Source organism: Schistocerca gregaria, chromosome 3 (genome assembly GCF_023897955.1).
Source record: "Schistocerca gregaria isolate iqSchGreg1 chromosome 3, iqSchGreg1.2, whole genome shotgun sequence".
Classification (NCBI taxonomy): domain Eukaryota; kingdom Metazoa; phylum Arthropoda; class Insecta; order Orthoptera; family Acrididae; genus Schistocerca; species Schistocerca gregaria.
In genome coordinates this window covers 551,674,402-551,693,673 of record NC_064922.1, presented here as the reverse complement: position 1 = coordinate 551,693,673, position 19,272 = coordinate 551,674,402, and the positions used below count along the sequence as shown (strand labels likewise).

Genomic DNA, 19,272 nt, shown 5'->3' with positions numbered 1-19,272 from the left:
TCATAATTTATGAGAGTAGGGTGGCACAGAGGACCATTAAACAGCATTACCATATAGCACAAGATGAAGTTGTACTAATATAAAATTGCATTAATTTTAATATTAATTATTCATCTAAAAAGGAGAGGCACAGGATAGAAGGGGTTTTGAGTGGGGAGAAACTAAATTACAACAGAACAATGGAAAAATAAAGTGAATGATAACAAGTACGAATTGCTAACATAAAATATGGAGCGGGGGTTAAAAAAACAGGTACACAAGTAAGGAAAATGCATATAAAGGAACAAATATTGCAATTGACAACTAAAACTGATCTATAAATGAGTTCAATTCTAGTTACCAATTCAAATATTGCTAACTTTTTTGCAGATGTTCAGAAAGCAGCTACGAGTGGTGCAGAAATGGTAATTGTGACCTGCGAAAACAATCTAATTAATGAACTATCGAATAGGTGGAATTGGTAACTGGAATTGATCTCCTACATAGAAGGTGAATTCTAGTTACCGATTTACCGATTCCAATGTTTGTAGCTGTTTCACAGTAATTCAGAGAGCAATCACAAATGGAAAAATCTTATTACATTTGAGGCAGAACCATCAAATGGCTGTAATTGACCTGTATACCTAAATTCCAGTTGTCAGTTCCATGCTTTCCATTATAAATAATATATCAGTAGAGGTCAGTTGTAGTTATCAATTCCATAAATCATTATTTTTCAACATCTTTGCAGTAATTATGTGCCATAGTATGTTGTAGGATTTCTATTTTGCTGTTACTTTCTGTACTACTGCAATTAATAAATTGTTTATTTGTCACGGAAGGATGAAGAGGGAAGCAGTAGTGGAAATACTGAAAGAAACCACTGCAAACACGCATTGTAAAAATGCAGAACTTGCATACCTTGGAACTGACAAAAGAATTCACCTATATAGGACAAATTTATTAACCCATGTTAAAGAACATTATTGTCCAAAGTGGTAAAGAAAACATTTCCAAACATGAAAATCTTTACAAACATCACTGCACACTCAGAAAAACAAAACGCAAAAATGACAAACCTTGGAACCAATGACTATACTACACGTAAGTCACACGAGCTATACAATAGCTCAAAAATAGCAAATGGTAGAATTTATACCTCAGGAATTAAAGTAAAAGTAACAGAAGTATAGCAAAAACATCAAAAAGGAAAACATAATATTGGCTACATAAAAAGAAACCTACAACATATGAAGTTTCAAAGGAGTGAAAGAGCGAGGCCGACAAGAGGAATAAAATAAAGATATATCAAGAAATGATAATGTTAGAAGATAAAATTATAACGAAATATGCAAAAACCGGACTAACTTAAAAAATGAGTAAGAAACTAAAACTGCTAGGCATGAAAGAGGCACCACCCATATCAGTTCTTCCCTACCACCTGCCACCAACCATTTTAAAATAATAAAAATAATATAACAAGTCAATCAAATAAACCCAGCGGCACAAGACATAACAACCAATGCCTCACCCTACCATTCTACACAAAAAAATTAAAAAGACAGGAAAACCTCTCCCAGAGAATCCAAAAAAGTACCAAATGTACAGATCAAAGAAACAGAAAAAAAACTCAACATAAAGCAAGAAACAAAACAAGGCTTGTACATTTTGCTGACTATTTTCATAAATGCTGGAAATACGCAATAACCTCTAAGGAATACTCTTCCTCCAACAGTATTCATCCAAATGTCCTTTCAAAACTGAAATCCTTCTGTTTTGCCTTCCAGCAACAGATTTTACAGTCTCCCAATACCCCTCGATAGTATTGGTACATGCCCGCGTCTTGTAATCTTTAAGCTGAATATTGTGATTTACAACCAAATAATGATAAGCTCTGTCACCCAACCCCTTGTATGAAGCACACCCATCCAACATTACTATTGAACCTTATTCTACATATTCTTCTATTAAAGATGTTAACACTTCTTTTGTACAATTTGGAACGACCTTAAATACAACATCAGCACAATCCCTTCCAGAAACTACTACTCCAATAACCCAAAGCCCAAACATCTCATGCCCCCTTTCATACTTTCTCTTTCCATGATGTGACTCATCTACTTCAACTCTAACCCCCCACTCCTCACCAATGATCCTCTGTACTGTATAAATTCCCTGCAAACTTCTGTACAAAATGAAAACCAGTCAACTGCGGTGCCACACACAACTCCTGTCTCGTGCATGACAGATTTAGAAGAATATTCATAGCAAAAATAGTAAGTTAACATGACTATTATTATAAATTCAGCCACTATCTTTCGAACCAGGTCCCTCTGTGTATAGACTTCCATATATTATTTTTTCTGCACCTCCATATGTATTTATCGGACCTTCTCAAAGTGGAACCTTTGTCAACACCATAGGGATTATTGAGGAATGGAATACAATCCATCAGCTTTGACCAAAGACATCAGTAGTTACCAGAGACAGCAAAGATGAATGTTGAGAAACAAAAGAATTCAGGACAGAGAAATTCATATTTCGAACATAATGTTAAGTGTAACGCTTCTTTGAGTCCTAGTGTTGTATGCTTCAGTTATGCTGTATAGCTCAACTGAAGAATGGGATACTAGTGCAAAAAAAGGGGGGGGGGGGCAGAAAATAGCATGGAATACCACAGTTGACATGTATGAACTGTATCTCAAACTTCAGTTGATCTGTGTAGGTTATTTGGGTAAGGGATGCAAATTTAGCGTATGTCAACCTTTTTGCCTTCACTAAAACTATTATCCTCTTTTTCAGTTGACCTATGTTGGTCAACTAAAGTATGGGATAAAAAATTTTTGCTTCCTCTACTGCTAGTATCCTATTCTTCAATTGTTAATGTACTAACAAAGGTGAAAAGAACAGCGTATGTAAAATTTGTGTTCCATACTATAGATGACCTATACAGGGTAACAGAAGAATAGTATGCTAATGCTAGTGAAGATGGGATGCATTTTTTTTCTCCTTTGATACTAATAGTATTATTGACTGAATGTTATTGCAGTGGTACTAGCAACAGCGAAGCAACCTACAACAGGAAAAATTGTATACCATACTTCAGTTGACCCGTGTAGGTCAGCTGAAGAAAAGATACTAGTGTTAACAAAGGCAAAAAAGTCAACATGCATAAAATTTGTATCCCCTACTTAAGTTGAACTGTATAGGTCAACTGAAGTATAGGATACTAGTATAAGCACAGGCGAAAAATAGATGCATTCATAAGAGTTGTATCCTGTGCTTCAGTTGACTCGTATAAGTCAACTGAAGAACAGGATACTACCTCCGTATTTCAACTGAAGTACAGGGTGCCAATGTTACATACAGTCTGTTGCTTTTTTCATCTTATATAAGTGAACTGAAGTACGGGATACAAATTTTTCATATGTCGGTCATTTCGCCTCCGATGATGGTAATATAGAGTGAAAAATGTTGTAGTAATACTGGTGCTAGTGAAGGCAAAAAAAGCGACAACTGTAAAATTTGTATTCTGTACTGTTGGTGAATCCTACTTCAAGTCTTCCATATTCATAGGAATAGATAAATCCACCCCTACAAATGAGATCAAAAAATAAAAATTGTCCAGAATGAAAAACACTACTTCCAAAGTATCTCAGGCTCATTAAGAATGAAAATAAATACCGAATGAACTGGAATGAACAAATGATTTAAATTAATACAAGTGACAAAAATTTTACAGAATGTCTAGCGCTGTCTTTTAAAATCATGTTCATTTATTTCGATTTCCAATGATGATGCCTCGCCATAGAACATAACTGACTGACTTATCAATGGCTTGAAAATAAAGACATTAATATCTATGAATAAACTGTGACGTTGTTGGTCAAAGCTGACAGGTTGTATCTCGTTCCTCTGTTGACCCACACTATATAATTACCACAAATGCTGCACTTGCATAATTCTGCAATAAAGCCCAATGGTTGGAAAAATCTTGTAATAGGTTTATGGTCAGTCATTCTGCCAAGGAAAATTTTCACTGCGCAGCCAACTGACTCATTCATAATGTAAAGCAATTGTGTGAGAAATTGGAATCTGATAAATCACAAATACTGGTCAAAGCCAATGAGTGGAATACACTATGAAAGAAAGATAAATATGTTATTGTATTGGCCAAAATATAAGCCACATTTTTTCCCAAAATTCAACCACGAAAAAGATGAATGCATCTTACCTGTGTGACCATAAAGACATCAGTATATTTTCTTAGTGCAAAATGGAGCAGCTATATTGGTAGTGTTTGGAAATTAATCATTGTATACGAGGTAACAATGTAGCCACCGTCATTTGTTAATTTTTCACTTAGATAGTGGTTATTGAAATGTTCATAGTACTGTAATTTTACCCGATAAAACAAGCATATCTTTTCTCTGAATAAAGAGTAAAATTTAGTCTTAACCAATGAATGATAATGCCTAAAAAAATCTTAACAAACTTTGGGATTCAGCATAGTTCTTATACAAATTTCAAACTACAGTTATTCTTTATGTCAAAAATGCATTTACTATATAAACTGACAAAAATCTGGAATTGGATTTCTTTGGAAAATAACCTGCAAGTTGCCATTTCATAACGAAATCTTACAGAGGGCCAAAAGCTGGGAAATATTCAGAATTTGAAGCTAGGATTCTTTCTGTGGTACAAGATTAAAGGAAAGATGGCTCTCTTGATAAGGTATCTAGTGAAAGGCCTTGGGAATTACAAATACCTTAAATGTGCCACAGACACCATTCTGTGGGTGTATTATTTAGTATCGCTAGTTCCTGTGTGGAAATGTTTCTCTGTCCAGTGCAGTATGTCACAAGCAAATAGATTGCCAAAAGATTTTGCCAAGAAACTTATTGACTCCAGAGGCATGTCACTCCTTGTGCCCTCTGCACCAGTTGCTTAGATGTTATACATTAGATCTGCATCCAAAACACCAGGTGCTTGATGTAATCATAAACAAATTATTTTGACACTGCCTCTGAAAACACTATTCCAATTGGCTTATAGAAGGGGATTATGCACTCACTCCATTTGACAAGATTAAAAAACCATCAGTTAGGATTACATGTGAATGGATTTTCTTTTCACAGCAAACAGTATCACTAGATTCTGTCATCAGTATATTCAGGAAGTGCTGTATGTCAAATTCGTTGGATAGTAGTGAGGATGACATACTTTAGGGAAAAAACAATGAAAACACAGACCTTAATGAACCAAATAATGGTAGTGAAGATAGCAGTGACATTAGTGAAGATTGTGAATATAATGTGGCTATTTCTGTGATTGAAATACATTAAAAAAATTAAGTGTTTCCATATTGTTAACAGTTTTTTGCAAATGAGTAAATTTTTGTCTGCTGAGTTTCTCTCGTTTTTTTCCCTTTAGAATTAAAGTCATGACTTATATTTGGGCCAATCTGGTATTTATCGTGAAGTTACGCTATGTAACTTGCAGCGGTGATATGACCAGCACTAATAGTAATTATTGTGTGTGCATGTGTGGGGAGGGTGGAGGGGGGCGTGACGCATGCGCGCAGACGCGTGCGCACGTGTGTGTTCTAATACTTATGGTAAATATAAACATAGTGTCGTACCTGCAGACTGATGTGTTGCACCTGCCTTTGTTCAGGCATGACAAGGAGCTGTACTAAAGATTCTGTGGTCACCATTACTTACCTGTATTACCTGCCTGAACATGTTGCTGTATCTTGAGACTGCAGACGCCTGTCAAAAATATGCTGGATAGCTCAAACATCAATTACAACAAAATAGATTTATGTCTTTTATGGGACATGTATTTCGCCTCTGTCATATACTTTCCATTTCATATTTTGCTACAGCATATGACTTTAACAATGTTCACAATACAGATTTGTCTTTGTCATTTCTGCTTTGTACGTCCTTTCTGGGTTTCTCTTGACCAGTAATGTAATGATCATTCTCATGTCCAGCGATGTTCCATGGTCCACAGCTAATCTCTGATGTGGAACTGCATTTTCATGCAGGTTGTATATAGTCAGAAACAATTTGGAAATCCAGGAAAAACTCAGGAATTTTGTCACATGGGAGAAAGTCAGGAAAAACACAAGAATTTTTTATAATTCTGGGAATTTTTCATTGTTTTAGTTTTCAGTTATTTTTCTTTTAAATTCTGACTAATAAGAACTGATACTGTAACAAAGAATTTGTTTTAGTCCGCTACTGCAGAATAATACTGCAGGAATAAAATATAAACAAGAGAAAAAACACTGAAATGAAACTTGGAGAGAAAATGTGCCATTTATAACAAAACATAGCTCACAAACAAGCACCTGCCAACAGCAAAACATGTCAACGGCTTTAGACTGCAAACTATGCCATACTTTGTAACAGTTATTTACATTTTCTTGGGAAAATATTGTGAATGGGGGTTTGAGAAATGTTACTTTCAAAGTAAATTTCCTTTTATGCTCGTTGAATTACGTTGCATGTGAGAATGTGCAGTGAATATCTTAAATCATGGAGTGGATGACTCTCATTCAAAACTTATCAGTTTGAGAACCAACTATGTGGAAAAATTTCAGTCCCAGAAGACCAGTCATGTATATGATTATTTAAAATTTTACTGGCACATTTGTGTTCGATAAATCTTAAAGGGAACACACGCAATAAATGACCAATATTACATGCGAAAGCTCGGCTTTGCTTATACCTATCTGTATAGACAACAATTTAAACCATTAACTTTTCCTATTTGTGTGTTCACGCTACATAACGGTGATGCTGATGTTGGCTGAGTACATCACATCTGCTCTCATTGACTGGTGAGATCTCGTAACATGAGGTGTGATTGGTTGACAAAAGCTCATCACGATCTTGATTTCGGTGTTTCATAGACTAACGTGCTGTATTTGGCGGAATTCGTATTTATGCTTTTGTAATAAGAAAATTACACTGTGTACATGTTGCTGCGCATCAAAGCTCTTTCCGAAATATCTTTTTTCACTGTGTTTTGTTTCCTGTTGGGCCCATAAGTTCTATGCTGGTGTATAAAATCTTTACCATCCAAAGGATTGATACGTTTTATAGCTCCAAGGGAAAATATAGTGTTTCTTAATGCGGAAAAGTATAATTTCACCCAGAAGGATGTGTATGTTCATTGAGGAAAAAGTGTATTTTCATCCGGAAAAAAAAGTGTATTTTTAACCAGGAAATCCATGAAAAATCTGGGATTTTATATATTGTTATTTTAATAAGTATTTGTTTTTGGGGTGCATACTGTGCAGGAATTTTTCTGTTTCTTTTGTACATCTTATGAGAGCGAAAGTGGATGCAGTAAATTTGCAAGGCAGAGGCAATGGGCACCCAAATTCCTGTGCATGGAGCCACCTGTTGGTTGCGGCAGTTATGTATATATATTATTGACCTATGGGAAAAATAGGAGCAAGTGGTAATTTCCAAGCAATGCAGAAACTGAAAAATTAACTCTTGGAAGAAGTTTTATATTGTTGGTTTTTATAAAAATGACCAAATGGGCAACTGCCATCTGGTCCTTTGCTCTGTGAAAAGGTGTTACAGTTAAATAAATAAAAAAAGATGATAATGAATTGTTTATGGCAAGTAAAGGATTGTTGTACAGATTTAAATCTCATTATGTAATTTGCGAATTGGAAGCACAAGACAAAAAAAAATTTGAGCTACTATAGATGCATCAAATTCTTTTATAGATGGTTTTGAAACAGAATTGGATGAAAATGGCTGTGGTAGAAGAAGTCAGATGAAATTGGAAATCATTACTGTCAAAATCTTTAGCTTTTGGTGAGAGAGTTCAACTCCAGGATATAATACTTTGTGAAGATTGAGTAAAAGTATTACTTTGTGCAAACACTATCTTTGTAGATGCTATGAAAGTATCAGGATTTCCTAATTTGTAAAAACCAAAAAAGTGCCTGGATTAACACTAAAATATTTGTTGATTGGTACGCCAACACTTTTTTTATCCCTGACATAAAAGAAATTGAGAATGAAATTGGTAGACAAGGAAAAGTCCTACTTTTACTGCATAATGTGCCAATCTCTCCACGAGCAGAACTGTTAAGTAAAAGTGGAGTATTGACATTAAAATTTTTACCTCCTAATATAACATCCTTTCTTCAAGCAATGGATCAAATCATTTTTGAAACATTAAAATGATTTTATAGCAAACAACTTTTACACAGATTTTTATCTGTAGATGAAGGTAACATAGCAGCCATTTTGTCATTTTTCAAGCAAATGAATTCAGATAATGTTGTTACATTGTTGTAGAGGTGTGGGATGTGATCGAAAAGAATACTTTGAACGAAGTTTGGAACAGAATGATAGAACAGGAGCATGGAAATTCAATAACCAGTACAGATGATTATGTTCTCGAGGATATAAATGAGCTAATGACAAACACAAATATGCCAGGAATTTGATGCTGATGATATGAAAGAGTGGCTCACTTGTAACAGTAATGCTCAAGATCTTCAGACCATTGAAAACGTATTGCAGGTAAGCAAACAGCAGGAAATTCAAAAAGATGAAATTGAAGGAAACATAGATACAGAAAATGATGCAGTACCATCTCATGTGTAAGCTAAGCATTTCAAGTTGTGGAAATGGCTTTCAAATGGTTCAAAAAACAAACGGTGTGTGATACCATGAGTTTCCTACAGTTAAAACAGATTCATGTTGTAGCAGTAATAAAGAGAAAAAATTGTTTACATCAAAAGGAAATTACCAAGTATTTAAAAATAATTAAACTACAGTGACTGACTTATGTGACTTTTGTAAGATATTTCATTATTAAGGCTGCAGTATTTTAGTAATTTTAACAAAATGTGTATGTATGTATGAAAATGTGTCTGTAATCTCTCAACAAACATTGTTTTTTGTTGAATTTATAAATTTAATTCACTTGTGTTGTTTTGAGTAAACATACTGATTGTGTATTAACCCTAGAAAGATACAAATAATGAAAACTGCACTAGTTAATTATTTTTTATGCTTAGCGCAATGCATTTTGAGATTTTATTCTCATTTTCATGTGCATTTGTGCACATAAATATATTTGTAAACAGACACTGTAAGTGAAGATTTAATGAGTGTGACATTCTGTGTAGTGGAGGAGGCACAATACTTCAAAAAGACACAAGAGAGGCAGAAAATCACACATGCGAACATCACCATATTCGCGTAAACAAATTTACAAATGAATCGATGATTGCAGAAACAGCATTAGTCCATGCTTGTTGATTTTGAGAAAAAACGGAAAGATAAGTTTGAGGGCCTGAGTATTCTATTGACAGCTATTTGACAGCTCTATTTTACTTTGAACAGCACGGTTTCTGGTGATGTCCAGACACTATTTTCAATAATGTAATGATTAGATTATATAATGATTTAAATACGCATAGTTCATGGACATGTTCTATTTCTGAAGTCATTTGGCTGGCTGAAATGTAAGTCTGTGTCATTCAGCAGTTTATTTGTAAATTTATTATGTTCAATACAAAAAATGTTATTATTAGACTATATAACAGTTTCTGAAGATCAGCTATATTATTTCTCATTACCAAAATTCTTATTTTATGTGTACATAACAGATTCTGAACAACTACTTTTAACTACAAATTACAATCAGGTAAATGGCAAGCTCAGTGAAATATTGCTTGTACCCATGCCTATTATTCACTGTCAGGCCCTCTGCTGTCTACTGAAGGCCAGTTGTAGAGAGCTCTGTAAAAGATTAGGTGCTCTTCAGGGATATACGGCTCCAATTTCTTGAGGTCAGCTATTTTCTTCTCATTTAGTGGTACACATTTTTCGTATGCTACAGCTGTTGGTGGAGTTACTGTTGTTTTTAAATCAAGAAGTGAACAAAAAGTGTGCGTCACCAGGCTTCCAATGTATGGTTTTGCAATGACGTTCCCATTGCACTCACTGTTGTATTCAAATTCCATAAGATTCTGAAACGGTGAAGGATTGTATCTCATTCCTTGTGAGCACTTTGCTGTTCATTGTTTTTTGAAAACCAGTACAAACTCTCTTGAAACAACTTTAACCTGGTATTGGTTAAAGGCACTTGCAGCAACAATAAGTTCTACAAACTGCATTATGCTATAAATCCTATCGACAGCTCGAATTTTCCTCTTAATCACTGAAAAGTGCCTGTCACAGGGTAAGAGTGAGTGGCCTCTGACCGGGAAATAATGATAAATTCTGAGTAAATGCTGAGATGCTGCAACTGCTATGGGGAACCTGACCGTAGTATTATTCTTATTCTGCCCTGGGCAGCCATCTGAAAATATTTGCAGGTATTTTATGTTTGGTAGCAACTCGTTTCAAATGTAATCCAGCAGAAACGTGCAGACTTCATCAGGACCCTTCTTTGTTACACCTTCGTGATAAATGTAGAATTTTGTAAATATTGAATACATTAACATTGAGTTGCCGAAGGTAGAAAACTTCCTGAACTGGAATGATAGGAAGGGACAGATTTTGCATCAAATCTATGGCAATACCTGAAACATCCTCATCTTTTTGACACAGTAATTGTACTTCATGAATACGAGCAGAGAACTTTGCAGCCCTGCGTTTATGAACCATCATTTCTGCAGTGGCAACCCTCTTAGCTTTTTCATTCAGTGTTTTGTTTCATAATTTATTTTTAAGTGCTTCATAAGTAACACATGTGTCACCTTGTGGTGAGTGAAAAATGTTCCTTGAATATTTTTAAATAAAATTTATACTTAATATTACTTGCTTGCGGATGTCATAATCTGAGCTGCTCATGCATGATTTTGACATTAAGTTGGCTATTTAAATATCGCTGTTCTCTTGTGCCATAGTGAGTAATTTTTTGGGGATAGTAATTTATGTGATCAGTTATCAAACTTATTTCTGCACCACCGATTTGATTTCCCGGTGCATTTTTACCCCTCTGGTCACTAGGCGACTTTCCACAAGCAAGCAGATTGCTTATCCTCTGTGCCTTTTGGTTTGTGACACCATGGATACTTAAGAAAGCTTTCTTGCATACCTCTGATCGTCCAGTGCTAGAATTAATAAAATACTGCAAATTGTTGCATCTTGGTTTGCAGTTGCCTCCTTCTGGTACTCTTCTTTGTCTTCTGGAAATATTACCTACAGTAATCAGCCCTTAGAGATAAGAATCTTGTGCGTCCTTTAATGTCATGCTGTAGAAAACTGAAAATACTTAATTTCTTACCTCTTCAGGAATTCTTCCAAAGCAGCTTCTACAACAGCTACAAAATTACATAGATATTTCAGTCACGCAATAAATTATTAGTTTACTATTTTACTGACGTGTAACCTCCCATATTAGAACATGACTTATTTGCAGTCCACACCAATGCTTTTCTTTGAAACTAACTTTCCACTGTAGTTTTTGTACTCTAAACCTTTAATTTGTTACCTTTTTATGATTTCACGCTGATACTCAACATTCTTTACACCTTTTTTCCTCCTCCTACTTTCACCACCGTCATGTACATCCATATCTTCCCTGTTCAACATTGCTGTGCTTCACAAAGAAAAACCGTGTGAACACAGAGATGGTATTACACAACAGGCTAGCCAATGTTGGCTGCAGAAATAGCACTAGTCCTGGGCAAGTGTTCTTTCTCCTCTCACTCATAACGTCGGGATCTTGTTTGTCCCATTAAGAATGATGGGCAAATGTTGTTTCTGCATTCATTCAATAGAGGGACTGCCATAACATGGAAATCAGCTCTTAGCACAATTTTACCAAAAAGTGGACAAGTGTTGTTTCTGCAATCAGCGATTCAAATGCACTTGGAAATGAGAATAAATTCTCAAAATGCATTGTGCTAAGCATAAAAAAGAGTGACTGGTGCAGTTTTCATTATTTACATTATGAATGACACAGTTGCAGGCTTTCCTGAATCATTTAATATGATGAGCGAAATTAAGTATCTAGAAAGATGACCATATACCATATGCGGTGGATGCATGCCGTCTTTCTACAGTAAACAATACAAAAATTCCTTTTTTTCATACATTCAGTTATCTAGGTTTTCAATTATCTCAATGACTTACAACCACAATAGTCCAGTTAATCATGTCTCCACTGTACAACCAATTAACCCCCTTATAACAATTAGTCTACTAACTCAAACATACGCATTTTCTACAATGCATGAAATAAAACTTGATAATTCTTCATTATGAAGGTGGGTTTGTCCTCAGATGATACTGGGGATATGGAATATGCTCTGCTGTGCATAACTATGTATCATCATATTCGTTATCAACTTATTCTCGGTTCAGAAGAGTCACATGCTGAAGGGTATTTATGAAATTTTACTGCTACCAATGAACCTATGCTATTAATGCCACAAGCTGGTAACAGAACTCAGACCTCTGTCTTCCTTTTCATTTTTTAAAAGTTTCAGGATCCCACCTGTCCATTCATCCTCATCACCAAAGCTTATAAGACATAGTTTGCCAAAGAAAGTGAAATGCAGTAGGGAGCTGATTTTGAGTGAAAGGCTCAGCAACTACCAGCAGAGTTTAATTTACTAGTGAATTTTCTTTTTTTGATGCAAGGCAACTGGTGGCAGAATTTACCTGACCTCTAAAATAACATTTGAGAATTTTTTTTTAAGAAAGATAGCACCTACAACCAGAATTTAATTTACTAGTGACCTTTTCTTTTGGAAGCAAGACAAATGGTGCTAGAATATACAAAACCTCTAAAGTTACATTAAAAAAAATTAAGGAAAGAGTCTTAAGAAACATTTTCAGGCACCTTGTTGGCATTAAATCCAAGCGTTAACACAGATGTTTAGTAATTGTGCCGTCTTATTTCCTTTTTCTACGTGAGACAGTCTATGCCCATAAATATGATGCCCACTATTACTCGAAGAACCCACCCTTCATTATCATACCACCAACTTTAAATTCAACATAAGCTTGTAGCATAATACAGGGTGCTTCAAAAAGAATATACATACTTCAAACTCATATATTTATTAAATTGTAAAACAGATAACTATGACACTTGGGACTCATATTTATAAATCTCTGAAATTTATATTACAGTTGTTCAATATGTCCTCCGCCAGCAACATGAGCAATATCACATTGATATTCAGGTTCCTCACTAGTTTGGGTAAGCATGTCCATCATCACTGATAGCAGTACAGATCTGGTTCTTCAACTCTTCGAAGTTCTGTGGTAGTGTGTGTGCATAAATGTTGTCCTTAAGCAACCACAGAGGAAGTAGTCATAGTGCATCTAATCCAGTGGCAGTGGATGCCAGCTGAGATGTGATTATTGGTCACATGGTTGTTTGACAGCCAATCCAATGGCCCAATAGAGTTTCATTCAGATATTCACGCACATGGTGACTCCAGTGAAGAGATGCCCCATCTTGTTGAAAAATGAAGTTGTCCTTATTCAGCCTAGGAAATAACCAGTTTTGTAACATAGTAAGATACTGCTGACTGTCAACCATATTTCCATCAAAGAAGAATGGGCTAGCCATAATCGTGCAAAACACATTGACTCTGGGTTAATCTTGTACGTGATCTACGTGTGCATGTGAGTTCTGTAGGCTCCAAATTTGGACATTGTGTTTGTTTACTTTGTCACTAAGGTGGAATGTCACTTTATCACCAAACACAATGCATAGTGCAGAAGTATTATCATTGTCAATATCATTCTGAAGCTCATCAAAAAATGCCACACATTTGCATTTGTCGTCATGATGTAGAGCCTATAACAGCTGTACCTTGTACAGCTGCATAACCAACTAATGCTCAAAAAACACCAAATTGTTGTTGTAGGTGGTTGTACCTCGCATCTGGTGTGACAGGTTGATTTTGTTGGACTACATCGTAAAGTTGTTTGATTTGTGCTACATTTACATCAGAAACATGAGGGCAGCCAGGACTCCTTCCTTTACATGCACATCCTCTTGCTAAAAAATGTCGATACCATCAGTGAATGTTCCATCCACACTGAGAATCAGTTTGATACTTCAACCTGAATCATCTTTGCGCTATAATGCTGGAATTACACTTCACAAACTCGAGAACACAAAGCAAATTCTGCTACAGAGTGGCCATTTTGCAAGATATGATGGTAAACAAGCAAACAGAAGAAAACCAACCTGTAGCGGCACTGAATATCAAATAGACAATGTACTGATTCCTACAATAACTTAACCATGCTGCAGTGATTGTTAATTTTGACAACATAATACTTTGTAATATGTATATTCTTTTTCAAACACTCTGCATTTGTATCCCGTGTAGTTCAGGTTTGCAGCCAGATGACTCTGCGACTTCTTGCCACGATATTTTTGGCTGACAACCATTCAGCATCTTTAGGTGTGTGTTTAGCACTGGAGATGCTAGTTCACATAACTAATATGAAATAGACAATGTACTGATTCCTACAATAACTTAACCATGCTACAGTGATTGTTAATTTTGACAACATAATACTTTGTAATATGTATATTCTTTTTCAAACACTCTGCATTTGTATCCTGTGTAGTTCAGGTTTGCAGCCAGATGACTCTGCGACTTCTTGCCACGATATTTTTGGCTGACAACCATTCAGCATCTTTAGGTGTGTGTTTAGCACTGGAGATGCTAGTTCACATAACTAACTTTATATAAAAATTTGGCGCAGAGATGTATACGCAAAGCCATTACATAAGTGACCTCTGTTGGGTTTCACACTCTTCGAATATTGCTCCCCATATGGCACTCAGTTTTGCTTGCTTTTAACATCACAATTTCACAGTCTGTTCATTCCTTCATCCAGTGCATAATAAATGCATATTTAATTAAGTTGCTGTTGCTAACTTGCAAATAATACTTGTCTACTTGCATATTTGAGACTGACCCTTCTTCTGTTAGTATCGCGAGACTTGCTTAATCATATACTGTCAATCGGAGGGCTTTCTTTTTTTTTCCCACCCCCTAAGTTCTCTCTAACTTTGCATTTGATTAGATGAGCACCTTTTGTCCATCCATTCATCCATAATATCAGAAAACTACTTGTGCATATTACAGTTCATCATCCTAATTCTTCTATCGTATTAATATGGGCTCAGTGTACTAGTAGTTTTAAATGAATGTTAATCAGTTCAGAATAATGGCTACAAAATGCTTGTCAGCCGAGCATATATTTCAGTTTCATCAGCCATCCTTTTCTGCTTTGTGTTAAATATAGCATTTTACTGAACTAACATTTTGCCGAAAATTATTCAGCATGTTCATTTAATGTGAAGCCACACCAGATGTATTTTCGGCATAACGGAGATTCTAAAATCACACACAGAGTATATAGTGGTATATTTTGAGATACTAGCCTTTTCTCCCACAGCTTCACCCACGTACACATTCTAAGTGTATATTGAACACACCCCTGTGTGTACACCTCTCCCTCTCGCTATCCACCTCATCCTCCCAACTCTATCTGTCTATCTCCTTCTCCCCACTATCTTTGTCTCTTCATCTCCTCCCCCCTCCCTCTTTGTCCATTGCCCCACTCCCTCTCTCTGACCATATCTTCCCCCCCATCCCTCTGACCACATCTTCCTCTCCCCTCCTTCTTACAATATGTTCCTCCCCCTCTCTATTTCCATCTCCACCCCCACCCCCTCTTCCTTTCGATCTGCACATCATGCCTCCACACCTTGCACCTGCCTCATACATCTCCCCCCTCTCTGTCCTTTTCCTTTTCGCTATGACTCTGTCCATTCCCTCTACTATCCCTCCCACCTGCCCCCAGCCATGCCATCGGCATGTTTAACCCCTGTAATACAGTTCAGTAAAGCTCCCACAACAGTTTAACCCCTGTAATACCGTTCAATAAAGCTCTCACAACATGTCTGTCATGCATGGCAGTCTACACAGTAGGGACTTTAAATTAATTTATTTGCCCCTGACATACAGGCTGCCATCGGAAGCAGATCAATACAGTGAGCCAATACTACTCCAACCCAACATGCCTGCTAGTCAGGGCAACCAAAATGTCGGGGTCTTGAAAACCATTTCTTATGAGTGACATGTAGATAGAGAGAGAAGGCATGAATGGTGATGAATAGAAATTATTTCTTTTAATTTCATAGTACTGAATGTGGTGGTGATTGGGGCAAGTAATATTGTAGTAAGTCACACCACACGATATATTATGTAGTAGAAAGTGAAACATGGGTCTGTGTGTTCAAAAATCATGTCATCTCCCATGCAGAAGACCACCCATTGATATTTAGGGATCCCATTTAGAACTAGCTACCATAGAATTGATATATTGGTGTGTAAAGAAAAAGTAAGAAATTGAAGTTATGGTTTGTTTAAGGATATGTGGTTGATACGTTTATACCAAGTCTGTGGTTACTTTCTAGGTGGAAATCCGTACTCACTAGTAGACTGTTTTATTTAATCTGCTGAATTGTGTCATTAGGCACACTCTTAATTGCTTAGTTGGCATAGTGTTTCTTGTGAAAACTTCACAGATCATATAGTTCCTTATTTGTACTGTTAATTGCTGAAGTGATGCATCAGTTATGAGTGTATAATTGTTTCAACAGTGTCTTGTTTCACCTAAGTTTTCTTCTCCTTCTCTCCAGGTAATGGCTACAGAACTCTCCCGCACACTCATTTGCACTGGAGAGGAAGCCTCAGAACATCTGCTTAATTTGTCACCATTTGAAATGAAAAATCTGCTTCATCACATCTTAAGTGGAAAAGAGTTTGCTCTAAGCAGTGGTAAGTAGTGTTCTATATGCTGATAGCAGTGCACATGATAATCCTTGAAAGAAATGTATTCCCAGAATATATAATGCAGCTTTCTTTTTTCAATTTTTATATAGTTGGACATGGCAACTTCTCTGTAATCAGCAGCAAATCGAGCCGTGTTAGTAAGGTTGGTATCTTATCTTAATAATGTGAACATTGCTTTTATGTAAATGAGGAGAAATAATTGGGAAAGTGATTAAGAAATGCATGGTAAAACTATATTTACACACATAGGAAAACAACTATTTGATGTAAAAGAACAAGTCTTTATATTTGAGCAAGAATGTGTAGTAAGCTGGGAAACTAGTTACACACTATCAATGTAAGTGAGCTGGTTCATGCATCAGTACAGCTTCAAGAGGCAGCATAATAGTTGTAAGGATAGTCAACACTTTATCATCTGTAATTCATAATATGTAGCTTTGATAATTGTGTTTATTTGTGTTGTCCTTCATTCAGTGTCTCACTCAATGTTTGTTTTACTTATAACGGGGTAGGCCATGGCATGCAAAACTTTACACATGCACAATGTGCTGCATGTGTCTAGTTCAGGGCTCAGTCTGTGTTGGCACTACTTGGGATTTCTTGGCTTTGCTAGGTCCATCTCAGCACTGCTGGGTGCAGTGTGACATTTTATTCAACACTGTTTCTTCTGGCATTTGGTGTAGCATTTCTTGGTCAGCAGGATGTTTTTCTATTCACAGAATTCTAGTGTCAGTGCTGTTTATTCTTCACTATTTGCTCGTGATATAAAGGACATTTACCATTCAAGCAGCTATTTACACAAAAATCAGAAGTTTGGTGATCCATCACAACAAACCTTCAAAAATGAATGGGAGTCACAGTTATTTTTTTTAGGGAAGCACGAGAATTCGCAGTGCTTATTATGCCACCACATAATCAACAGGTAACACAAATTTTATGTACAATGGCATTGAAACACTGTGCACAAAGAATTTAAGGACTTAGGATGATTTTTATGAGATTTGTTGTTTTGTACATCAAGAAATGCTTTTGGTAAGTTTGGAGGCAGGTACATGTGATGGAATTGGTGGTACAGATAGTAAATTTTCTGTAGTCACATGCTTCAGTACACAGTCAGAGTCAACAATTTTTGATTGAATTGAACAAAGACTGAGAGACTGATGGGCTGTCTCAGAGCATACGGTGTAATTGTAATGTATTATAGCATCCAAACTAATTAAGAAATTCACACCATGTTTTGCTTACATGACACATATCTCACAAACTTTTCACACCATTGAGCTGATTTTGATATGTGCATCTTTCACGGCAGGCACAACATCCAGGCTGTATTCAAGCTGTATCCACACCCAGTGCAACATATCAACATCAACTGTGGCAATGGTAACAGTAATTTGGTACTTTAATTACTGATGTGTTGACAGGCATTTGGTAGACTCTGTCCTTGACTTACGCCCATGGAAAGGAGGCCGTGGGTTTAGTATGGTAGATCGTTTAGAAAATTTCCATTGTCCTCTGAATGGCGAAGAGTGATCACAGTGAATTTCATATCTTATGGCTTCTTGTCTGGTTTTAGTGCCTGTAACAGTTGCAGTCTGTACGGATGCGTCTGTAGGCATTCCTGAAAAACCCGGTACATGGTTGCTCTAGGGATTTGCAACACCTGTGACACCCTCGAAACAGACTTCTGTGGTGAATATTGAAAAGCCAATGGTATTTGTTTTTTCTTGGCTTCACTTTTTCTGGGTCATCCAGTATGAAACTTAACATCAATGCTGTCTGCATAAAATTTCGTACCAACAGCATCTCAGCATTGGTGAGGATGGATGCTTCACTTCATATGCTATGTTTGGAAGTTCCTTTGATCCTGCATGTTTGATTTGGTCTGAATAAACCATTACATACACTAAGCCTTTTCTTGAACTGTTTTAATTATGCTCCCTTACAACAATCTGGAACACACACCAACAAAACTGTGTGAGTTTGTGTGTCACATAAGCCAAAAGTGGTGTGAATATCTTAATTTGGGTGTTATAACACACTGAAGTTGTAACATACTTTTTGAGACACCCTGTATATTACTGTGAAGGGCATTGGTTAAGTCAAGGGGCATGCCCATAACAATATTTCAATTTAAGAAACACTATTGTTGCATATTTGATTGAAAAAGAAAAGCAGGAACAAAAATTAGAAGATCCAGAATGGACTGCAGACCTTATATTTTAAGTGAACATGCCTGGACACTGCTCTCAGTAAGGTGTCACAAGGCGAATTTTTTTTTTCTGATTTGACAGGTAAAGTGGATGCATTTAGAAAGGAAATCACATTGTGGAAGGGACAGCTTCTGACAAAGAACACAAGCATTTCCCTAAGCTCACTAAGTCAAGGAAAACAGGTATTTTGAAGAATTCTCTGTGGCTTTAAAAGAATTACAGGAAGAGTTTTCGGATTGTTTT

General features: G+C 36.2%; 1 protein-coding gene across 3 annotated transcripts in view; it reads left to right on the top strand.

The window, feature by feature from the left end:
* The window catches only part of LOC126355058 (probable phosphorylase b kinase regulatory subunit alpha), a 215,166-nt gene that overhangs the window by 167,918 nt on the left and 27,976 nt on the right, over window positions 1-19,272 (top strand). For all 3 annotated transcript variants that reach the window (XM_050005224.1, XM_050005223.1, XM_050005225.1), the window contains exons 20-21: window positions 16,663-16,801; window positions 16,906-16,958. In XM_050005224.1, the coding sequence (XP_049861181.1) occupies window positions 16,663-16,801; window positions 16,906-16,958 (192 nt within the window). The remainder of the gene's footprint in view (window positions 1-16,662; window positions 16,802-16,905; window positions 16,959-19,272) is intronic.